Raw genomic sequence first — 23,399 nt, 5'->3', positions numbered from 1 at the left:
AAAAAGGAGGGAAGAGAAATACCATTGTTGAAACCTTTCTCTTTGTTATGTTTCCCTTTTTGGCAATAGATGTTTATTCAGATTTTTAAAATGTGCCTCCTTGACCTTCTTCCTAAAAAGAAGACGGATGATGAATTATACCAGAAGATTCTCTCAAAACAAGAAAATGTAAGTCTTCAACCTATATTTCAAAATAACTTAAAAATAGTTTATTATGATATATAAAACACATTATAGTAAAGTATTTTTTATGTATAAAAATAGTTTATTACAATATATACTTTTCAACAAATATGGTGTATAAAAGTATAGCTATAAACATAAAACTAACAGTGCGTATTATTAAAATGTGGAAAAATATTAGAAGTAGAAAAAAAAAGGATGTTGGTCATACCCACTACTCAAAGAGAACCACTATTGATTCTATTTTCTGTACAAATGTGGGGTATTTTAAAATATATAATTCACTTATTGGTTATAACTCTTCTACTACTTTGCATTCTTCTCATTTCAGTCTTTTATACAAGCTTTATATTGTTTTATGTGCAGCAAAATGAGTCAGGGCTACCCTGGAGTCACAGTGGTGGAGATTGATATCCTGGTCCTGTCTTTCACAAACACTCAGAATCCTAGGTTGTTCCTTTGTGCAATGGGATTCTAATTCTCATCCTGTGGGATTACAGAAAGAAGAAAATTTGTATGAAGCACCTAGCAAAGTAACAACCAGACCCTGATTATATGATCGCTGCCGTCATTCCCATTCCCACCAACACCAGCACAATCATCTTCATCATCATCATCGTCATTATTATTGTTTTATTACCAACACAGTCATCACCACCACTATCATTAGCATCATCATCGCCATCGCCACCACCATCTTTATTATTTTCATCATTGTCGTAATCATTCTTATTATGACCATCACCACTGTTATCATTATCTTCCTCATCATTCTCATCATCCTCATTACCACCACCATCACCATCCTCCTCATTACCACCACCACTACCAACATTTCATCATCGCCACCATCATTGTTGCCATCATTCTTACTCCTCCCATTGCCACCATCATCCTCATCTGCATCGTTATTCTCATCTTCGTTACCGTGACCATCACCACCTCCACCATCATCTTCATCATCCTCACTTCTGCCATCACGACTTTCATCTTCATTGTCATATTGTTGTCATAATCCTCATTCCTTCCATCACCACCGTTATCTTCATCATAGTCATCATTACCATCCTTATCACTGCAACCATGAGATTTGGGGGACTGGGAGGAGGGAGTGTTTCTTCCTCACTCTTCTGGATTCCAAGGGGGAGGATTCATCACTCCCTCCCAGGGAGAAGGCAGTACGTCTTCATTTTTGTTAACATCATTGTCATCATCCTCAGTACCACCACTACTGTGATCGTCCTCATCAGGCGATGCACAGAGTGCTTTACACACATTATTTAATCTTCACAACAGCCCTGTGAGTGACCATCATTCTTTTTGTTTATAGCTGAGGAAGTTGAGGCTCAACGAGTTTAAATGACTCTCCAATGACAAAAAGAATGATAATGGTGGTGATACTTGTAATTGTACTAGTAATGAATGTCATATGGAAAGAATAAGAGCTTTGGTATCTGCAGGCCTGGGATCAAATCCCACCTCTACCACTTCCAGAGCATCTTAATTATGTCAGTGGCTACTGTTCAGTGGATGTAGTCTGGCCGAGGGCTTTAAATGCATACTTTCCTATAATATTGACAACAGCCTCAGAACTTCTAGATGAAGATGAGAAGTGCCCAGAAATAGCAGCTGCTTTGGAGAGAAGCAGCATAGTGCGTGCAGTTAGAAGAGTGGGGCTCTGGAGTCAGTGAGCCTAAGGGGCCTAGCTTAGCACACCACTTCCTACTGGGAGACTTTGGACGAAATATCTCAACGTCCCATAGATAAGATTCCTCATCTGGAAAAGAACCCTCATTTCTCTCTTGTAGAGACGCTGTGAGAATTAGAAGTCACATATGGCTTCTGCTTGGATAATCAATAATGGATTTGGACCCACACCAGCGTTGATTACATGTCAGTGAACATAGGTCTAGAGAAAGCAGAACAGCCCAGAAAACAGGACAGAACAGAAAACAAACCCTCCACACTCCAGGTTGGGGTTTGAAGGACTCCATACATAGGGTTCCCCTTTTCCTTCTAAGTTCTGAGTTAATTAAGAGAAAGCGTTGGGGAGACAGAGAAATGTCAGCTTCATCACTGAAAGGGGCCAGCTTGGAAGACATAGCTTAGGTGCACAGCGATCATGGCTTGCTTCCTAACACTGAATCCCAGGATTAGCTAAATTGCTTACTGGCAAAGCTGGGCCACCTCAGGCCTCCCCACACAGAAGATGGACCTTTGCTGCCCAGCTCACTCTGGGATGAGGCCACACCAGAGCAGTGGCCTCCCCTGAATGGTCCATCCCAAAGAGGAAGAGGTTGGGCAAGCTAGGGGCTGTGCTCACTTCCTGCTTTGGAACCGCCAGTCAAATACATATCACTTCCTCCCTGGGGTGTACTAAGTAATCCTTCCCCATGGAAACCAGAGGAGTGGGGAGGAGACATTCCATCCCATACCCCAGATGTCATGACATGTTCCCGGACTTCACAAAGATAGGAAGATACTATTTCATTGTTTTTAAAATATGGCCTATTTTGGGGGGATGAGGGAAAAACTATAGAAGAAAATACGTAATCCATTATTCCCGAAGCCCTTTGATGATTTTTATCATCAGTCCTTCAGTAGGACAACACCTAAAGCATTTAATTATGGTTAAGAAATATTTTATGATAATGGGGCGAAAATAAAAGCATTTCTTCTCTAGAATTTAAGATACATTAGGTTTTTTCTGTATTTACCTTTTTCTTTTTTTCTCCAGGATTTGGAGGAATTAGAAAAGAGACTTCAGGTCCGACTGTCAAACACGGAGATGCTGGGTGCTGGTGACTCTGAATACATCACCCTGGCAGATGTAGAAAAGAAAGAGAGAGAATATTCTGAGCAACTAATAGCTAATGTATGTGGTGGATTTTCCTTCCCATATAAAAAGCGTGGTTTCTGGGACAGTTCGTTTGGCGAGATTAAAGAGATGGTACCTAGAAGCATGTTTAATGCTGGAATTCCCTGTTGCATTCTGCTCTGGAGCCAGGGATCCAGTTTCTGAAGTTAGTGATAGAGAAGGTATAATTAAGGGGCCAAGATTTACTGAGGGAGTCTTTTTTTCCTCTTAATGAATTCTCCTTGTTTAAATTTTACATCGATCTTTTTATCATTCAAAGCAAAGATCACTCTAACCCTATGTGTCCTTACCGCCCTGTGGCTTAGAGCAGATGCCAGCTGCTAACTTCTCAAACTCCAGGCATCACTCATAAAAGCGTGTTTTAAATTCTAGAGAGGATGGCTTCCCTCAAACTCTCTTTTTTGCTTTGAGGTTCTACTACCTGCTGTTCACATATTACAAATTAAACAAATATTTTCTTGGCACGCAGGTGTTATGTTGGACTCTGGGAATTCAAAATGAACTTAGACCTGGCCCCGCCAGGGAGATGCCCAGACCTGTCTGGTGGGGGGGACTGACAGGTAAACGGATGAGGACTTTGTGGGTTACAAGTGCCATGATAGATAGAAGTATGGGAAGACTGAGGTACAGTGGGGAGAACGATTCATTTTACCCCAGGGTTGTGAAGGTCTTTGTAGAAGAAAGGGTCATCGAGAAGCTTTTGGAGAGAAGTGTGGATGGATGCTGTCCAGTGGGTGGGCAGAGAAGGGAGCCAGGGCTAGGAAGCAGGCTGAGCAGGATAAAGCCAGAGGTCTTCCCTGAGGGTTTTCGTCTCATGCCAAGGAGATGGGAGTCACTGAAGCAGCAGAGGGTGGCTTGGCCGTGTTTTAGAAGGACTACCCAGGCTGCTGTGTGGAGGGTTGTTAGGGACTTTGGGGCTAATCCAGTAGGAATTTCAGGAAGGCAATTGCAGTAGGGATGGAGAGGTAAGAAAAAGTGGGAGAGCTGATAGGGTGGTGTCTAAGGAGGTGGTGGGAAGAGGAAGGTATAGAGGATCCGGTCTACAGAAATAAGGATCCCAGAAGTTGGGAGGGAAGATGGTGAGTGTGGCTTGACATCCTGAGTTGGAGATGCCTGGAGGTGGAGAGTCCCCACTAAGCTCAGGTAGGATCTCACGGAGAGCGAGGATATTCTCGGGATGAGATGGCTAAGGGAGGGCCCTCAGCCCGGATTCTGGTGGTGCATGGACTCCCGGAAGCCGTGGAATATCTTGTCCGTGTCTGCACATTTCAGGCAGAGGATTGATCATTCTCATAAGAGTCTCTGAAGTATTGGTGTCCTTCACTAACTGAGATGCTTCTGGTCCAGGGGTGTGTGTGGAAGGGGTAAAGAAAGGAGCCTCATGCCAGATCTTGGATCTTGGCAGCACTGAAGGAGCCGGAATCAAGGAGAATCAAGACAAGAAGCAGAGTATGGACCTTTAAGAAGCAGGAGAAAGTCAGGTCATGGATGCCAGGGGCATCACGAGTTTTTCAGAAGAGCGGAGTGGGCATCCTCGTTCTCTGCGATGGGAAGAGAAGAGGCGAAGCTGCTTGGATGTAGAGCTCTGGTTCCGGGTGTGCAGGAATTCACAGATGATAGTCCACATTCTCTGATAGTTGGAAAGGAAGTCGTCTGATGGGGCGAGAGGGGGCGAGAGCAGGGTGTGAATGTGAGGGAGGAGGTGGCCAGTGAAGATAAAGGGTTTGCTGAGCTGCCACGAGGCCCTTGAGACAGGACAGCAAACTTACGAAGAGGTGCTGGTTCGCGCAGGTGTGGGTTTTCTCCTGACCCTGCCCAGCAAGCAACATCCTTCTCAGCATCTGAGAGGTGGAACCAAGATGGAGACAATCACAGCTGTGGGACTTGAAGGGACCTGCATCAAATATGCCTCTGCTTCTTGTTGCCTCTGAGACCCTTGACGAGTGACCTAACTTCCTGAGCCTGTTCCCTGCACCTCCGATCCATATTTTATCTAGAAATAAAATGCGTGAAGGACGGAGCCTGGCTTGTAACCTGCATGCCGTAAAGGAAAGTTGCTATGACTATGGGCATCGTTGTTCTTAGACTCTGGAAGGCTGCAGCGACAAAAATTTAGCCCCCAACATTCTAAAGCACTTGGCGATTCCCTACTCTGCTCCTGATAAGATGGTGGAGAAAGGAAAAAGATTTGAAGGCAAAATGTTTTTATGGTCGTCGTCATCTCTGTCCTATTGTTCTTTTATACTTTTAGGACAATAATCAATAATTAAATGGCCATTCATGCTTTTATTTCCAGGATGCGTTTAATCTTCTTTAAAGAGCTGGAAGCTTCCAGGAGCGCATTGTTGAATTTCATGCACCCGCCCCACTCCCTACCCCACTGCCGGCAGTCTTTCAGCTGTTTGAGAGATTCATGGTGCTTGCCTTTCTTATCAGCAGCCCGTTGGTGTTTGCTGAAAAGCCACCTCCAAACTGACTGGCACCTACAAAGAGAATGGAGAATGTGATCGTTGCCAAGATAACTTTCTCCAACTTGTAGAATTGTTTCTAATCTCAGTTTGTGATAAGGGGTGAATAGTAATGCCCAAGCCTGAGCCGGACAGCTTTAAAGCTTTCTTAAATAAGTTTTCTCCCCCCACCTCTTGCATCTCATTCTCATTTCACAGATGGAAGCTTTCTGGAAACAGATGGAAAACATCCAGCACTTTCTGGTGGACCAATTTAAGTGTTCCAGCTCCAAAGCCCGACAGCTCATGATGACTCTGACAGAAAGAATGATTGCAGCTGAAGGGCTATTGCGTGATTCTCAGGATTTGCAGGCTCTGGTAACGCTGGAGGGGGCAGGGAGGGAACGTGATATTCAAACTAGAGACGTGGAATCCGGAAGCTTGGAGCACCGTAGGGGTCATTAAGTTCAAAACCTGCAGATTGTAGAAAGGGATATAGAGGCCAGAGAAAAGCAGTGTGTCCATCCATCCCTCCATCTATCCATCAGTCATTTATCTGTCCGTCCATCCATCTAACCGTTCCTTTAGTGGAGAGACTGGCCCGCCCCACGTCACTACAGCATAGGGCACTGGTGGTTCTCAATCCTGGCTGCACGTTGAAGTTATCTGAGGAGGTTTAAATAGTACTGATGCTTGGGTCCAAGATGGGTCCCCACCCCAAAGATTCTTAGCCTGGATTTTTTTTTTTTTTTGCGGTACGTGGGCCTCTCACTGTTGTGGCCTCTCCCGTTGCGGAGCACAGGCTCCGGACGTGCAGGCCCAGCGGCCATGGCTCACCGGCCCAGCCGCTCCACGGCATGTGGGATCTTCCCGGACCGGGGCACGAACCCTTGTCTCCTGCATCGGCAGGCGGACTCTCAACCACTGTGCCACCAGGGAAGCCCAGTCTGGATTTTTTAAGGTTCCAGGTGACCACAGTGAGTAGTCATAGTTGACGCTCACTGGTGTGGACGGAGCTTTGGTTAGCTCTCCTGGACGGCCCCATGTACCACCTAGGGGGCTTAAAATAATGCCCATGTCACGGGCCTCTTGCACAGAGATCCAATCTGATTGGTCTGAAGTGGAGGACCTGGCATTGCTGTTTTTAAAACTCCCCAAACAATTCTGATGTATAGCTGGGAATGCAAACCACTGGCGCAGAGGAATCCACAAATCCAAATCCGACTTTGAATCTAAGCTTAGCCACTTGAAGCTGTGTGATCTCGAAGAGGTTACTTAACCCCTCTGAGCTTCAGCTACTGTACTTAAAAAAGGTGGTCCCAGGAGTTGCTGCAGGCAGGGCCCGGGGAAATGCTCGGTCACTGCTGGGTTTTGTTGTGGAGGTTTCGGTCTAGCCCTGCTGTGTGCAAAGGCCAGGGCACCTACCCACCCATTTCCCCGTCCTCTGACCTTGAGAACTCATGAATTACATTTCAGACCTGTGCACCTGCCCAGGGCACTCCTGACTCAGAAACCTGCAGCAGCCGCCCTGCCCTCAGCTCAGAGACTCAGCTCCTCAGACTCCGCACAAACTGCTCTGCTTCTCAAAGTGTGGTCCGCAGACCGGTAGCATCAGCGTCACCTGAGAGCTGGTTAGAAATGCAGAATCTCGTCCCCCCTCCCGAATCAGGATCTGCATTTTTAACAAATTCCCAGGTGCACACAGCTGTTTGAGAACTTTCTTTGCTTTTGCTTGTCACGTACACGTATAGTTTCCTTTCCCTCCTCCGCACTGCTGAAAGACACACAGATATTTCATCCCCGAAGAGCAGAGGAGCCAGCTAAGCGACTCACCTAGGACTCCCGTGTTGCCTAATGATATCGCTCAGCCTGTGCCCCAGGCTTCCTGGTTTGCCGTCCAAACCCTTTGAATTGGATTTTGATTTGATAATGCTGCCGATATGAATGCTTATCAAAGAGAAAGATCTTTTTCCTTTTATTCTTTTTTTCTTTGTATTTAATTATTATTCCATCAGCAGGATATTGATGCAGAAGAAAAACGTATCCTTAGCTGACTCTGGCCCGAGTGTTAGCCGGTCACTTCCACATAGGAAGAAGGGAAATAATTTTCTCCAGGTTATCTGTAGGCCTTTCCTTCTGTCAGCATTTCATGAGCACCTGCCGTGTGCCACATCCTGTTACAGGAACAGTGTTGCAGACTGGAGCTAGAAACCTGAGCTCATCCCACAGTTGCCTTTTATTAGCTGTATGACGTTGAACAGGTTACTTAACCTCTGTGACTCAGTTTCATCATCTGTAAAATGGGAATCTGAATAGCATCAGCTCTGAGAGTGTTAGAAAGTGGACAACATGTAGGACCTTTAGAAGAGCCTGGCCCAGGGGAAGTGCTCAGTATGTGATACGGATTAGACAATGGCAGGCCAAATGTCAGCAAACAAAAGAGACGTAAACAAGTCATCGTAATGATGTGTGGAAAGAGCTACAGTCTGTGTTTGTACAGAGAGGGACGGGTTGGCTCTGCCTGTGTGTCAGAGTATGTTGTTGATAAACTCCAGAAGAATTCAAATTCTCAGGCTGCAGACGTCTGAGAACTCTGGCCTGGGCAGTCGGAATGTGTCGCATGGAGTTGCTGAATATCAGAACTGGAAGAGCCCTGGAAAGGGCCCCAGAGGTCATCAGAATCAGCTTCTAGGGATGCTCGAGAGAAAGAGGATGGTAGGAGGGATGTGGGGACCTGCTGTACGTAATTATGACGACAGCTTGCATTCATGAGCACCTACTGTCTTCTGGTTGCTATTTTAAGTGCATTACCTATTTTAACTTATTTAATGCTCACATCCACTCTGTAAGTCAGGCGTGGGTGAGGACTCTGTGCCCAAGGTCATGCAGGTCTGGAGCCAAGTTTGAGCCCGGGCACGTCTGAGGACTGGCTACAGCTCTCAGAGCCAGCAGTGGCCCCCTCGCCTCCCACGCAAGTCCCTTTACTCCTCCCACCTTCCATCTGATGCCCCTCTGCTCATGTTCGCCTCTCGACTCTACTCCCGTCTTTCCTTGAATATAAATCCAGAGGCTGAGCTGTCACTCTCCAGCCGGGTGGCCTGACCGTGATGCCTTAGAGGTGGCTGCTCTGGGCACTGGGCGCTGTCCCCCACGCCCTGAGCCTCGCTGGATCCCTTGCCGGCCACACCTGCACCGAGCGCTTATCCTCTTGCGCCCTCTAGCGGTCATGGGCCCGCTGACGGCCGTCGGGCTCATATAGTTGGCGGAGAGGAAGGTTCAGAGCCGCTGTCCCTGGGCTATTTGGGTGGCGTTCCAGAATAAACCTCAGTGCTCTTGTCCATAACTGGGGGATCATTGTCCTTGTCCTGTTCACACGTTGCTCAAACACAGACCAATGCAGTTCAGCAAACAGTGAGCCCCAGGGCTGGTTACCGGGTGTTGCAGGTATGGCCACTGTCTCAAGGGCTCTCAGTCCAGCCTGGGACTGTCCCTATGCTTAGACAGAGGCACAGGAGCAGCAGAGACGGGAGGAGGGGGCCGTGGAGGTGGAGGGGGTCAGGGAAGGTGCCACACAGCGCGTAAGGACGAGCAGGACCTGGCCAGGCAGGGGAGTGAGGGGAGGCCGGGAGGGTGTTCCAGGTGGAAGCCCGTGTGTGCAAAGGCCGGGTGTGCTGGGCAGCCAGGAGCAAGGAGGTGTGTGGGACGAGGCTGGAGACTCAGCCAGGCTTGGTCCTGAAGGGCCTCATGCAATGTGCCCAGGAGTTTAGACTTGGTTTGAAGGCTGTGTCTGCAGGGTTTGGGCCCCAGGATGGCAGAGCCACGTTTGCACCTCAGAAAGCCCCCCTGCCTGCCGTGTGGGGCGGGGCGGGGTGGAGCAGAGCGGGCAGGTGGGAGGCTGGCAGAGCAGGGACGGCCCTGGGCAGTAGCCCAGGGCGGAAGTGACCTGGGCCTGAGCTGGCTGTGGCTCTGGGCCAGCTGGAAGGAGACGGAGTGGAGGGGTGTGAAGGAGGCAAGGGTGCCGGCGTGGTGGGGAAGAAGGGCGGAGGCGAGCTCAGGCCGCCGTGCCGGGGGTCCGGGGGGCCCACCCCTAGGTGGGAAAGGTGTCCTTCGGAGGCGCAGGGCGTGCAGCTTTAACGTGGTGCACGTGCTGTCCTTCTACAAGGTTCCTGGAGCGGCTGCTCTCTGAGACGCGAGGACAGGAGACGCAGACCTGCGGGGTCCGCCCCTGCCTCTGGTGGACATGTCCTCCACGGGGGAGGCGTCCTGTCCGAGAGGCGTGTCCTAAGTGAAGGACAGCGTGGCAGGGCAGGCAGGCCTGTTCTAATGTCTGACGGCTGGGGCCCCCCTGCAGGTCAGGCTTACCCGGCAAATCTCTTTAATCCCCAGCACTCAGGTTCCCGGAGGCTCGAAAGCCAAAGGTCCCGCGACCTTTATTGTTTCTCTAATGTCTCTCCTCCAGGGCTGTGGAGGCCCGAGGCCCCGTCGACTGGGGGGGGGATGACAATGGGAAAGGGGGACTTCCCTCTTTGGTCGTGTGCATTTATTAAATTTCTCCCCAGAAGCCTGGCCCACTCACCGAGTACCCAGCGCTTTCCTTGTGTTATGCGGCGTCAGCCTCACCACGTCCCCGTGCGGGACCATTTTGTCCCCATCTGAGGCACACACACACGAAGCTCGTGAGAGCGGTTTGGCCTATGCTCTGCTCCTAGGGAGGTGGGGCCCCAGGACCAAGCCCGTGCCTGTTTACAGACCCTCATGGCCAAGTACTGACCCAGGGCGTTCCAGCCCCTTGTCTCCTGTGTTTCTCTTCTTAGGACGCCCTGGAGAGGACAATGGGGCGGGCACACGTGGCCAAAACCATTGAGTTCCTGAAGCTGCAGATCCGGGAGGAGACCAGATGCCGCCTGGCCGCCATCTCCCACAGCCTGGAGCTGCTGACCGTCGAGGGGAAGCTGTCGGGGCGGCAGAGGGAGGAGTTGCTGACCCAGCAGCACAAGGCCTTCTGGGAGGAGGCGGAGCGCTTCGGCAGGGGTGAGCGAGTGGGCCAGGCCCGGGCGCCCGGCACCCCGTGTGTGCTGCAGGCTGTGTGGGCCAGGGCTGGTGGCGGTACCTGCAGGCGTCGGGAGCAGCTCCCGTGAGGCTAGCACAGGCTGCCATCCCAGGTCACCTGCTCGGGTCCGGGATTGCCTGTTGCACATCGCCATCGGTGATTCAGGCTGCCAGAGAAGCACCCGGAACATGCAGAGGGCGAAGGAGGCGGGAACGCCCGGAAGCCCTGCATGTGGCCCGGGGCCCGGCTCAGCTGCAGGTGGGTGAGCGTGGACAGGGGTCAGTCACGTGGGGCAGGAGAGGGAACCCAGCGTGGCTGTTTCCCACACGTGCTGCTGCTCCCGGGCCGACCCTGGGAGATGGGCAGATCAGGGCTCAAGACATCAAGGGCACCTGGGAATTAGTCCAGGTCACACCGCTGGTGGGACCCGCAAGAGGAAACCCAGGTGTTTCACCTGCAGGAGGTGACCACGTGGAAAACTTTCTGTTGGCTAGAACTTTGGACCATGTAGAATCTGAATGCATCTGGCCTTGGGGGTCACCACACACAGTGGTCTGGGCTTTATCAGTGGGAAGCGAGTGGCTGGGATGGGATGGTGAAGCAGCCCCCTAGGTGGGGCTCTGTTGAACTTGGACAAGATGTGGGAGACAAGGAGACAGTCAGGGGTGGAGGGAGGACCCTAGGCAGAGGGGGGACTCCGGTCTCTCCTGGCCACCTGGCCACACTCTTTTCTTTGGTGCCAGAGGCTAAACAGATCCTCAGGTCAAACCTAAGGAAGTGTGCCTGCCTTAGGCCAAGTGCAGAAGGAGGTATGACGCGCGCGTGTGTGTGTGTGTGTGTGTGTGTGGCGGGGGGGATGGTGTGAGGTGCTGAAACCAACGCTTCCGAGGACTGCAGACCTCTCGTCGCCAGGCCCTCACTTGCTTCAGCAGCTTCTTGCTCAGCATCTCCGCCAAAACCCAAGTGGACAGAATCTGACCAACCTCGTCCTTGGCGCTACTCCCAGGAGCCTTCTCCGGGGTCCCACGCTGCGTGTGCCCCCTCTTCCGCCCACCCCCCCGCCCTGCCACCGCCCCGGCCCTCATGCAGCATAATTTCTTCTCCTGCATTCCATGAACATCTTGAGAGCTGGGCTGGGTCCTGATCACTGGTAGACCCCAGTTCCTGGCCCTGTACTTGGCACACTGCTGGGACCGAATGACGCAGGTGGGCTGAAGGGTGGTTTTAGGCCCCGCCCCCCTCCCCAAGTTCACCTTCCCCTGCCACAGGGGGCCTTGCCCTTGGGTTCACCCTGCTTCTCTTCTGCTGATCTAATAACTCACCCTGGCAGTTTTTGAATCTCGACTCCAGTCTGACGTGTCACTATCTTCCTGAAGACTCAGGCTCTCTGTACCTTGTGTCACCTGTCCCTCCCTCTGCCACCTACCTCTCCCTCACACTCTTTTCTCCGGGAAAATACCCCTTTGTTTACTTCTTGGTCAGGTTGGCCGGCCGCCCTGCACAGCACAGCAATTACATGAAACCTCTTATGTCGCTCTGAGTCCTGGACCCCAGGGAGAGGGCCCTGAATGATAAAACCAGAATAAAAAGGGGACTTGCCCCAGAGTTTCTGACCCTCCATGTGCTGGCAGAAGCAGCCAGTGGAGGTTTCGCCGGGGGAGCAACCTTGTTTTATTTCAATTTCAGAGTTTGTCCAGCGAGGCAGAGACCTGGTCAAAGCGTCACTGGTTCACCAGGCAGAGGGGATGGCAAGGCTCACGCTGGCCCAGCAAAAGGAACAGAGGAGCTTCCTGGCCACGGCGCCGCAGACCGCCGACCCCGAGGAGTTCCTCCAGGTGACCTGCTCCTGACTCGCTCCCACGTCCGCGGGCACAGCCGTTCCGGGGAGCCACGCGGGTTGATCAGGGTGGCAGGAGGGGGCTCGGCCCCCCGCTACTGCGCTTGGGAAGCCAGAGGCCTTGGCATCTGCCAGACGGGAGGTCTCTCCTTGCCTCCCACCTGTCAGCCCAGTCACCTTAGCCAGCTCCCTTGGGCTCTGCATCCCTAGCTTCCTGGTCTGTAAGCCAGTGGCTCGAGCAGCACCGCCCTCACAGGGACGATGGAAAGATGGTGGGAGGGGCCGTGGAGAGGGCTTCACACAGATGGCGCAGGGCGAGGGCCCAACCTGCGATGCAGACCAGCGTGCGATGTCCCCAGAGGGGACAGGCGTGTCCTGCATGTAAGGCAGGCTGTCACACAGGGATGGCCCCCCTCGCTGGGTCAGGTGGCAAGTCAGGGGAGGACCCTGCATGGGGGGCTGAGCAGGCAGGACCAGCGAGGTGGCCAAGGTAGCCAACGCTCGTGGTCTTGACTGGGAAAAAGACAAGGAGACCGGCTGGAGGGCAGGAAGCAAGGTGTCACCCTGCTTGAGGGATAGCAAGTGAGCTGGCGCCAGCACAGGCTGGAAGGACCAGGGCTTGCGGTTCGCAGAGAGAGAGCAGGACTCTGTCTCAGGGTTTCCCTGTTGGTGGAGGGGGGCGGGGATAGGCAGGGCTGCTTGTCAGTGGCGTCCCCCAGGGTTGGTAAGCATTGGCGCCAGCACAGGCTGGAAGGACCAGGGCTTGCGGTTCGCAGAGAGAGAGCAGGACTCTGCCTCCGAGTTTCCCTGTTGGTGGAGGGGGCGGGGATAGGCAGGGCTGCTTGTCAGTGGCGTCCCCCAGGGTCGGTAAGCATTTGGGTGCTGAGGTAGCGGGACCTGGGTTTAGATGCTGACTCTGCCGCTGTGTCTGAGCGACCTTGCTAACCCTCTGGCTTCCTCAGCTGTGCGATGGGAATCATAGCACCGCCTTGCCGGGTTGTTAAGGTTCAGCCAGACCAGTGAGGGGCAGCCACGGCCCGACTGTGTCTCTGGGTCCTTCTCTCCTCGCTAGCATTTGCTTGTCTCAGCTCTGGCAGGACGGTAGCTGGGTCCAGGCTCAGGCCAGAGCCCAGACACATGCCCTCCTTGGGGGCCGGCATGGTGGCGGTGGCTATACCCGAGTGAGAAGCCAGCGGCCAGAACACAGGAGAGGTCTTCACGTCCCTGGTTCCCTGGTCCAGTGCCCTTCCGCACCCACAGAGCCTCCTCCCAGGGCCCACGCCTGGGGTTTCTGGGGTTTGTCATACCGTGGGGTGGGGGGCTGTTTCTGTCTTGAAGAAGATCCATTTGAAATGAGAGTGAAAAGATACGATTATACAGCAGTTTGTTACTCTGAGATTTCTAGGCCCTTCTCTCTGACATCACATTGCTCAGTGCAAGTCCTGAGTGTGGAAACGGTGACAGCGTCAGCTCTGCAACCCAGGACTTCAGCACAGCCAGGACCTGGTGCTCAGGAAACATGCTGGTGCTCAGGAAACGTGGGACCAAGGAGGGAAGGGTTGAGCGCATGCATGCATGCGTGCATGAAGGAATGAGGGAATAACTGAATGGACAAATGAATCAATGAATGATGGATGGAAGAACAAAGGAACACATAATTGAATGAACAAAGATATGAATGAAGAACCAACAAATGAAAGAAAAGTCAGACAAATGAATGAAGGAAAGAATGAATGAACACGTGAACGAATGGATGGATACAAAAGAACAAATAATTGAATGAATGAACAAACAACAAAAAAGTGATTGAATGAACAAGGAACTGATGAATGAGCACGGCCTTTGGCACCACGTGCAGCGCCTCCCTCTCAGCTCTCCTCCCACTCTGCCCCCACCAAGGCCAGAGGGTTCTAACTGCCTGGTCTCTGTTGCTGTAGCTCCTTGAGCTGGGACTGTGTTGGCCCCCCACCTTCCTTCCAGGGACCCCTCCTTGTCCTTCAAGACTCAGCTTACTCATTTCCCCCACGGGGCCTCTTCCCCCACAGCTGCCCCCTAAGAGGAGTCCACCGTCCGTGGTTTCGCCTTGCAGTGCCTTCTGACTGTGTCTGGGGCACCTGGCGCACGCCTCCCCGTCACTCTGCTGGGCTCCTTGAGGTCCATCGGTCAGAGCGGAGTCTGGCTGGCCACTGACCGCGCTGACCTCCAGTGGCCCTGCTTGGCCTCGGGCTCCACTGGGTGGGCCTCCCAGGGCCTGGATGGTGGTCCCCAGCAACTGAAATCAGAAAATGATGTCTGGGTGGCCAGGAGAGAAGGGTGACAGGGATGCTGGTCCCACCTTCTCCTGCTGGGTACACAGACAGAATCACAGTCTGTGGTTTTCCTGGAGGTCGAATTCACTGGTCCCGGCCTCAGCCACAACTCACAAGCCATGAAAGTCACATACATCCCTGTGCCTCAGTTTCCTTGTGTATAAGTTGGGGTGAACATCCTTCCAACCTGAGAGGCGGGGTCCGTTGAGGTTTTTCTGGGAAGAACATCAGCATTTTCCTTCCAGATTCAGCTCCCGTTTTACTCACAGGGTTTTCACGAGGTCCTGGAGAGGCAAAGGCTGAGTCGGAGTGACCTGGAGGAAGAGGAGGATGTCAGAGCCACCAAGGCCGTGGCCACGCTCTGCCAGGTATGTGGTTTCCAAGTGGGACTGGCAGGAAAACCTCAGGATCCGGGCATGTGTGAGAACCTCACGTCCTCCTGGGCAGGGGACCCCGAGACCCTCTTTGGCAGAAACCAGGGAGGGAGGTTGGCCCAGGTCACATCTGAGGCCCTTTCCATTTCTGAGGTGCTCGGGACCCTCACCTCCAAATGTCCCTAGAGGCAAAGGTCTTTGGAAGTCAGCTCACCCAGGATGAAAATAGGCCAGCGTTTGTGGGCGTCATGAGTGTGGAGCGGTGATGAGGAAGGAGGGTTGGGCTTGGAACGGAGGCCTGAGTTCCAGTGCTGGTGCTACCTCTTTCTCCCTGGGCAACCCCGTGCAGCTCTGGAATGGCGGCTGGCTTTGAGATAACAGGAAGAGAGCACCCGAGCCCCCCGAAGCCAGAGGGGCTCCCGGGATATGGCAGTGACCGAGACAGGCAGAGCTCCTTGCCCCGGGCAGGACCCAGAGCTGCTGGGAAGGTGGAATGTGGCCCCGGTCAAGAAGGAAGGTCACAAGTGCCACCGTGGTGGGGAGCACCCTGGAGAAGGTTCACCTGGACCCAGAGTGCTTGTGTCTGCGTCCTGGCTCTCCTCCCTCCTCGCTGTGTGGCCTCCAGAACATTACTTGGCCTCTCTAGTTCTCAGTTTGCCCATCTGTGAAATGGGGCCAGTGATGCCCATCTTCATGGTGGTGGTGTGAACACCAAATGCACGTGAGGCCCTCGGACAGCAGCTTGCACCTGGGACATGCCCAGTCCAAATTGGCTGCCCTTACAACATCCCTGCTGACGGGTGCAAAGAGGAGGGTTGAGAGACATAGGGGTGAAGGTGAGGTCAAGGACGGCCATCCGCTGGAGGTGTTGCCTGAGATGGCCTTTGAATCAGGAGGTGAGCTCCAAGTGGACCAGGAGTCAGGCGGCAGCCCAGACAGGACATGAGGAAGGACAGGGAGTGCAGCCCCGCGTCATGATGGCGACTGTGCGGGGTTCAGTGGTGTCTGAGTTTTCAGAGGCTGCCATAGCAAGTACCCCAGCCTGTGCCTTAAACACAGACATTTATTTTCTCACTGCTCTGGAGGCTGGAAGTCCAAGGTCAAGGTATCATCTAGGTTGGGTTCTAGTGAGGCCTCTCTTCCAGGCTTGGAAATGGCTGCCTTCTCACTGTGTCCTCGCGTGGCAGAGAGAGAGCTTGGGTGTCTCTTCCTCTTACAAGGACACCAGTCCTATCAGGTTAGGACCTCACCCTGTGACCTTTCTTAAGCTTCATTATCTCCTTAAAGGCCCTATCTCCAGATATAGTCACATTGGGGATTAGGGCTTTAGCATATGAATTTTGGAGGGACATAATTCAGTCCATAATAGTGTACCTCAAATTTCATGTCCACCAGGAACCTCAGAATGTGAACTTATGTGGAAATAGGGGGGCTTTGCAGATGTGATTAGTTAAGAAGAGATCATTCTGGATTAGCATGGGCCCTAAATCTAATGACTGGTGTCCTTATGAGAAAGTCATTGTGGAGACAGACACACAGGTAGGTGGCCGTGTGACGACAGGCAGAGACTGGAGTGATGTGGCCACAAGCCAAGGAACACCTGGGGCCTCCAGAAGCCAGAAGGGGCAGGAAGGGTCCCTCCAGAACCTCCAGAGGTAGCTGACACATTGATTTCTGACTTCTGGCCTCTATAGCTGTGAGAGAATAGACTTCTGTAGTCTTGGCTACCCAGGAAACTGATACCGGAGCCAGTCTTGTTCAGAGCCAGCCACTGTTGTAAGTGCTTTCTGAGTATTTGATCATTTTATCCTCATGAGAATCCTGTGAGGCAGAAACTGCATTTTCCTTCCTTCACAGATAAGGAACCAGGAAGGATTTTCTTGGGAAAAGTGCAGGGTGGGATTCAACTTGTCAAAGCCCCAGGCTCCCAGGCAGGAAAGGAACACCATCATGCCTGGGGGGAGTCAGGACTCAAATCCCTGGGCTGGGAGTGAGCACACTGAATTCCAGTCCCCTTCTGGGTACTAACATGCTGTGTGACCTTGAATTGGTTACATAATCTCTCTGTGCTGGCCCAACCATCCTGCTCGAGTCCTACAGCCAACAAGCAGAGAGATGGGATCTAAAGTAAGTCTCTCTAACCTCAGTGCTGATGTCCTCGCCGGGACCCATGCTGCTGAGCGTGGGCTGTGAATCCCGCAGTGAGGACAGGCTCTGGACTCAGATGGCCTGGGGTCCAGTCCCAGCCCAGCCATTGACCAGCTGTGTGGTCGGCAGCAGGTTATCTAACTTGTACCTCAGTTTCCTCTGATGCACACAGAGTCTGAGGACCGCTGCCTTGGGGGGATGGGGTGAGAGTCCAATGGACTTAAGACTCATGGGCAGATGCCATTGATGATGCGCCCACCTGAGCTCTTGTCCGGCAGGGGACAGTGTGTCCAGCAGGCTGACACTTCCTCCTTTGAGCTGCAGTTAGAATCTAAAGTCTTGGTCGACTAAATGCCACTTTCGTCCTCCACAAAGCAAGGATAAAACACTGAGCACTGCTACAGGGAGGAAATACATGTGGAAGCGCCGCGCCAGTCTCAGTGGGTGGCAGTGAATACATCATTTTCAGTAAAGATTTGATGATGCTGATGTGACCACAGCCTCACGCCCCAGCAACGTCCTTAGGATATTGTACACTTGGCTTACCGTTGCCAGTCCGTTGAAGTTTGGGCCGAGGAAGTAAAGACGCCCTTGTTTCTAGCATCAGGAGAGCCCAGCAGGTGTGCGTGAGGGGTGGTGGCTGCTGGAGTCTCTGTCTTGGAAGCAGGCACTTGGAAATGCCCTGCATGAGGAGGGGTCAGCGGCAAGGTGAAGGGGGGCAGGCAGTTCTGTGCATCTGTGCAGGTCCTTCTGAAAGCAATGGCCCAAGGCCTGTGCCAGCTTCTCTCCCAGAGTCAGTGCAGAGCTCTTTCCTATGATTCACGTCGTCATTGCACATCAGGCCCTCTGGTACCAGATAGCTTTGGTTTATTTTACATCCCTTAATTGTGGAAATCATTGCCTTGGGTATTGGAAACTGCTTTATCTGATATTTCCAAAAGGTGGAGGTTGAAATCCTCTGGTGTGGTGGAAAGAAGCCAATTGGAAGATTGGAATGCTTGGCGAGGACATTCCCGGGTGGGCACCCAACATTCCTGGGTGGGCGACCTTGGGCAAGAGCCTTAACTGCTCCAAGCCCATTTCCTTATCTGCGAGATGGAGACAGAGAGCCTGGTGACCATTATGGCGGCGCAGGAGGGCAGGGCTGAGGGCCTCACGTGGCAGGTGCTCAGTTAACACCTTCCCTTCTGCCCCGTCACTGAGCGTGTTGATCAGGAAGCCTTGAGCCTAGGGATGGTGAGCATGACTCTGGACCCGGGGCCTGGGGGAGAGTGTGGCTTCCTCGCCGACCAGCTGTAAGCTTGCGAGCCTGTTGGTTCATTCATTCAATGAATATTATCGAGCACTGCTCTGTGCAACCCACAGTCTCAGCACCGGGGCCTCAGCAGTGAACCAAACAGATAAAGGGTTTATTTTTGTGGAGCTGGAGAGACAGCAGCACATGTGGGGTTCCAGCAGCCACCGCAGCAAGGAGGCCAGTGTGGCAGCTCTGGGGGAAGGGGAGACAGGTACGGGCTAAGGTCAGAGTCTTGTAGGGCCTTGCAGTCCATCCGAAGACGTTTGCATTGACTTCTGAGGGAGATGGGAAATTGCCGGCCTATTTTGAGTAGGGAAATGACTTGCCTTATGTTCCCAAGGATCCCTCTGGATTCTGTATGGCGGATGGACTGTAGGGGGCAAAAGTGGAAGCAGGGAGGCCTGGGGAGGCATCGCAGAGGTCCAGGCAAGAGATGCTGGGGGCCTGGGCCAGGATGGTGCGGGTGAGGATGGTGAGGAGGCCTGGGCTTGGGGTCTGTTTTGATGGTCAGTATCTGGGTCTCCTCTTAAAATGCGGTTGGTCACTATCTGGGTCTTCACATGGCTATTCAGAGGTTTGAATAAGTTCACACATGCTAGGCATATAGAAGAGTGTGAGGCCCACAGTGAACACTTAAATCTGTTATCATGGTCCTGGTTAGTATCACTCACAGTCTAAGCAGGTGTGTCTGCACATAATTCCCCCCTTTCTTTGGGCACTGATCACGATATTGTAGGCACGGCGGCTGTGAGATAAATTTGATCACCACCTAACAGTTCTCAGGCTGTAGAGAAAAGTGCATTTTTCTAAACTCCCACTGTCTCTTGGCCTCTAAACACACAGTGAATTCTCATTTTGACTGAGATGGATGCCACTAAATGACACGTCTCGGTGCCTCGTAGAGAGATTCCTGAAATGAGCCCAGAGTCTTCCTGATAACGACAGGCGCAGAGCTGAGTTTGCCACGGTTGCATCACAGGGTGCCCCGGAGACCTGCTTGTTTATTTGTTCATTTCTGACTGTCCTCCCCCTACTGCTTCTCCTGAAGGGCTCCTGGGGGAGTAGGGTGATAACAGCCCTGCCAAGGTCAGCCGTCTCAGCTTCAGAGTCTCATGGGAAGTTAGGGCTGAGGAAACTAAGAGGAAAAGTGAAGCTCTGTCCTCAAAGAAGACAGGAATAATAATGGTAAGCACTCATGAAGTGTTTGGGGGTAGACCACCCTCGCTTCTGATACCAAATGCAGGTCCAGAGGTCCCCAGGACCACCCTCAGGTTCTTCATGTCTCTAGAAGGACTCATACTGAAAGCTGTTCTGCTCACGGTTATGGTTTATTACAGGAAAAGATACAGATTTAAGTCAGCCAAGAGAAGAGGCACATGGGCAGAGTCTAAAGTTCTAACTGCAGAGCTCCCAGGTATCCTGTCCTGGTGGCGTCGTGGACAGTGCTCACTTCTCCTGGGAACAGTGTGTGGCATTACACACTGAGCGTTGCCATCCAGGGAAGCTCACCCAAGCCTCAGTGTCCACAGTTCTTACTGGGGCTCAGTCACATAGATGTGGTTGACCACCAACGTGGCTGACCTTAAGCCCCAGCCCCTCTAGAGGTGGAGCTGATGCCACATGGCCCAAGGGCCCCACCCTAAATCGCATCACTGTCATAGATTGTCTGAAGCTGCCCGAGGTTCCCAGGTAAATAGAGACCCTCTTATCAGGCAGGACATTCCAAGAACTTACAAGTCACTTCTCAAGAACCGTGGACCAAGGCCAGGCCTCTCTTTCAGCAAGGTCAGTTCTTCACTGCACAGCACTGAAAGGTTAAAGTATTTTGTTCAAGGTCACACAGCTGGGGGCCTGGGTTACAGGCCCAGGGCTGTAACCTTCAGGTGGGGAGAAGTGATTTGGTGGACAAGAGGAAGGCGGGGGTGTGGAGTCCTTGCTGGGAGGGCTGCGGTGTGTTCTGCAGAATCCAGCTGGGGATGACACATTACAGGCAATCAGGCAACACTGATGAGTAAATGAATGGGTGAATCAATGCATCAGTGAATATATCAATCAGCTGAAACATTGGCATCCTGAAGATGGTGTGTTATTGCTGATAGAACAAACTACCACAACTTAAACTTAAAAACAACTTAAAAACAACGAAAGTTATCACCTTACGTTTCTGGAGGTCAGAAGTCCAAAATGGGTTTTAGTGGGCTGACATGAAGGTATCAGCAGGGCTGGTTCCTTCTGGAGGCTCCAGGGAAGAATTCATGTCCTTGCCTTCTCCAGATTCTAGAGGTGCCTGCATTGCTTGGCTTGTGGCCTCTTCCTCCATCTCCAGGCCACAGCCATACTCTTCCTGCCACTGCTTCCATCCTACATCTCCTTTCACTCTGACTGCCTGCCTCTCTCTTTCATTTACAAGGACCCTTATAATTATGTGGGCCCCACTGAGATAACCCTGGATAATCTCATCTCAGGATCCTTGCTTTTCACTTAGTCCTTTCATCACATCCACAAAATCTCTGACTGTGTGGCACATTCAGAGGTTTCAGGGATTAGAACATGGACATCTTGGGGAGCCATTATTTTGCCTATCACAGGTGGGAAACAGTAAGTTTCCAAAGAGTAGAAGAAACTAGGTTTGGGAGAAATACCAAAACAATGATTTGGGGGCAGTGTTCTATTGGAAGTAGATCTTGAGAAGGAAGTTGACAAGTGTAGGCACCATACAGCTCCTGTCACTGGAAAGAGGATTTCCGTAGGTGCTACAGAGGGTGAGTCAATTCCATGGTCCTTTATCAAGGTTAAAGTGTGATAAATCATCACTAAGTATGACAAGTCTGAGAAAGATAGACTGGCAAGCTTACATCTACTTTACTGTAGCAAGCTACGGGAACGTGGCTTTTTGTTTTATTTTAGCAAGACTAGTAGAGTAATTCATTTATGTTTTCTTCATGTACAGAAGTAAAACTTGCCGGTGCCCTCAGGGTACCACATGCTACCCGATTATACCTCTCCTTCCTTTTAGTAATTTTCACAGTCAGCTCACCTCCCTGCAAAGAGTTGCAAAACTGCAAAGGAGAGAAGAGTCACCCAGGAATCAGACAGGCCAGGTTGTGGGCCTGATTCAGCTCTGTACCAGCTATGCGGCCTGGTCCATATCATTTAACCTCTCTGATGTAGGAATTGTTAGCTGCCTTCTTTTGTAGATTGACCATATGAAAGAACCCACTTAGTACCCCAGAATGCCACCCATAGCTCTCAGGATAAAGTCCAACATCCTTAACCTGGCCATGGTGACCACCCAGCCTGGCCAATGAAGTATTCACGTGGCCTGACCCATGAGACCCATCTGACTTGGCCCAAAGGCCAACCTAGTCTGGTCCATGAGACCCACCCAACCTGGCCCATAAGGCCCCCTGACCTAGCCCACAAGGCTCATGTGACACAGCCCACTCACCACTTGTTTGGAGGCATGTCCCTTGCTCCCTGCCTTCCAGCCAACCTCAGACATCCCTCAGCTCCCCAAAGGTGGCCCAGTCCCTCCTGCCCCAGTGCCTTTGCATGTGCTCTTCTGCGGCCTGAAATACCATTCCCTCCATCCCCTCAGTTTGGCTTGTTCTCATCTTATCTCAGCTTACATGTCACTTCTTCGGGGAGCCCTTCTCCGACTCCCCCTCAGATCGGTTAGATTCCCTGGTCTGTCCCTAGGGCTCCCAGCCTCCCTGCCATCACACTTGCCATAGGATATTGTGAGTTCCTGTGCGATGTCTGCCCCCTCACTGGGGGTGCGTTCTCTAAAGTCAGGGTCCACGTCAGCTTTGTTCACCCAGCGACCCTGGCACAGAGCCTTCCTGCCGTAAGTGCTCAAGAGACATTTGCAGGATGAACCCGTGAAGGCTGTGAGGATATGACACCTTGACCCCAGAGCTTTCACCTTTAGGGCCCCTTCTGTCCGGTGTGGTATCACGTGATTATGACCACAGTAATGCTGTGCACCAAGATACCTCAAAACCCTGTTGCTGAAAACGACAGTGATTTATCCCCAGGGTCTCTGCATCAGCTGGTGGTTGACTGATCTAGGCGTGACTAACACAACTTGGCCACGCACACAACCGTCTCTACTCTTCCTAGGACCAGTGGGCTGGCCTGGGAATGTTCTCATAGCGATGACAGGGGTCTAGCCTCCAAACTAGCCCATTTCACCTCCACCTCATTCTGTTGACCAACGCAAGTCACATGACTGACCCGAAGTTTAAGGGCTGGGGAGGCGCTTCCCACTCCCTGTGCAAGGTTATGTGCAAAGGTTATGTGCAAGGTTATGTGGCAAAGGGCATGGCTCTGGGGGAGAGGAAGATCTGGAGCCACTGTGCCCATCCACGCACACGTCTCCTGTGTCGCATGTCCTCAGGAAGCAGGTATCATTTTCCTCCTCTGTTGGGTGAAGCCCCAGAGAGGAAGAGAGTCGCCCCTTGTCACACTGCTGGCAAGTGACCCAGTGCAGGTGGGTTCCCAGGCTCCTGACCCTTGATCCAACCTACTTCCAGTTTTGTGGGTTTTTTAACATCTTTATTGGGGTATAATTGCTTTACAATGGTGTGTTAGTTTCTGCTTTATAACAAAGTGAATCAGCTATACATATACATATATCTCCATATCCCCTCCCTCTTGTGTCTCCCTCGCTCCCTCCCTATCCCACCCTCTAGGTGGTCACAAAGCCCCGAGCTGATCTCCCTGTGCTATGCGGCTGCTTCCCACTAGCTATCTATGGACTTATATATAAGTCCATGCCACTCTCTCACTTCATCCCAGCTTCCCCTTCCCGTTTTTAAGAGACCCAGTTTCACCTGTGCTCTCAGCACTGCTCTGTCCCAGGATCCTGTGCACA

At 52.1% G+C, this 23,399-nt stretch overlaps 1 protein-coding gene across 6 annotated transcripts in view; it reads left to right on the top strand.

Moving 5' to 3' along the window:
- The window catches only part of EVC (EvC ciliary complex subunit 1), an 86,633-nt gene that overhangs the window by 29,470 nt on the left and 33,764 nt on the right, over positions 1-23,399 (top strand). For 4 of the 6 annotated variants that reach the window (XM_030864182.2, XM_060299151.1, XM_030864179.2 and 1 more), the window contains exons 6-11: positions 70-168; positions 2,921-3,058; positions 5,728-5,886; positions 10,323-10,539; positions 12,245-12,393; positions 14,974-15,072. In XM_030864182.2, the coding sequence (XP_030720042.2) occupies positions 70-168; positions 2,921-3,058; positions 5,728-5,886; positions 10,323-10,539; positions 12,245-12,393; positions 14,974-15,072 (861 nt within the window). The remainder of the gene's footprint in view (positions 1-69; positions 169-2,920; positions 3,059-5,727; positions 5,887-10,322; positions 10,540-12,244; positions 12,394-14,973; positions 15,073-23,399) is intronic. The other 2 variants (XM_060299152.1, XM_030864181.2) reach the window with 2 other exon arrangements.

The sequence above is a fragment of the Globicephala melas genome, chromosome 5, assembly GCF_963455315.2.
Source record: "Globicephala melas chromosome 5, mGloMel1.2, whole genome shotgun sequence".
Lineage (NCBI taxonomy): Eukaryota > Metazoa > Chordata > Mammalia > Artiodactyla > Delphinidae > Globicephala > Globicephala melas.
This window is presented reverse-complemented; position numbering and strand designations above follow the sequence as displayed.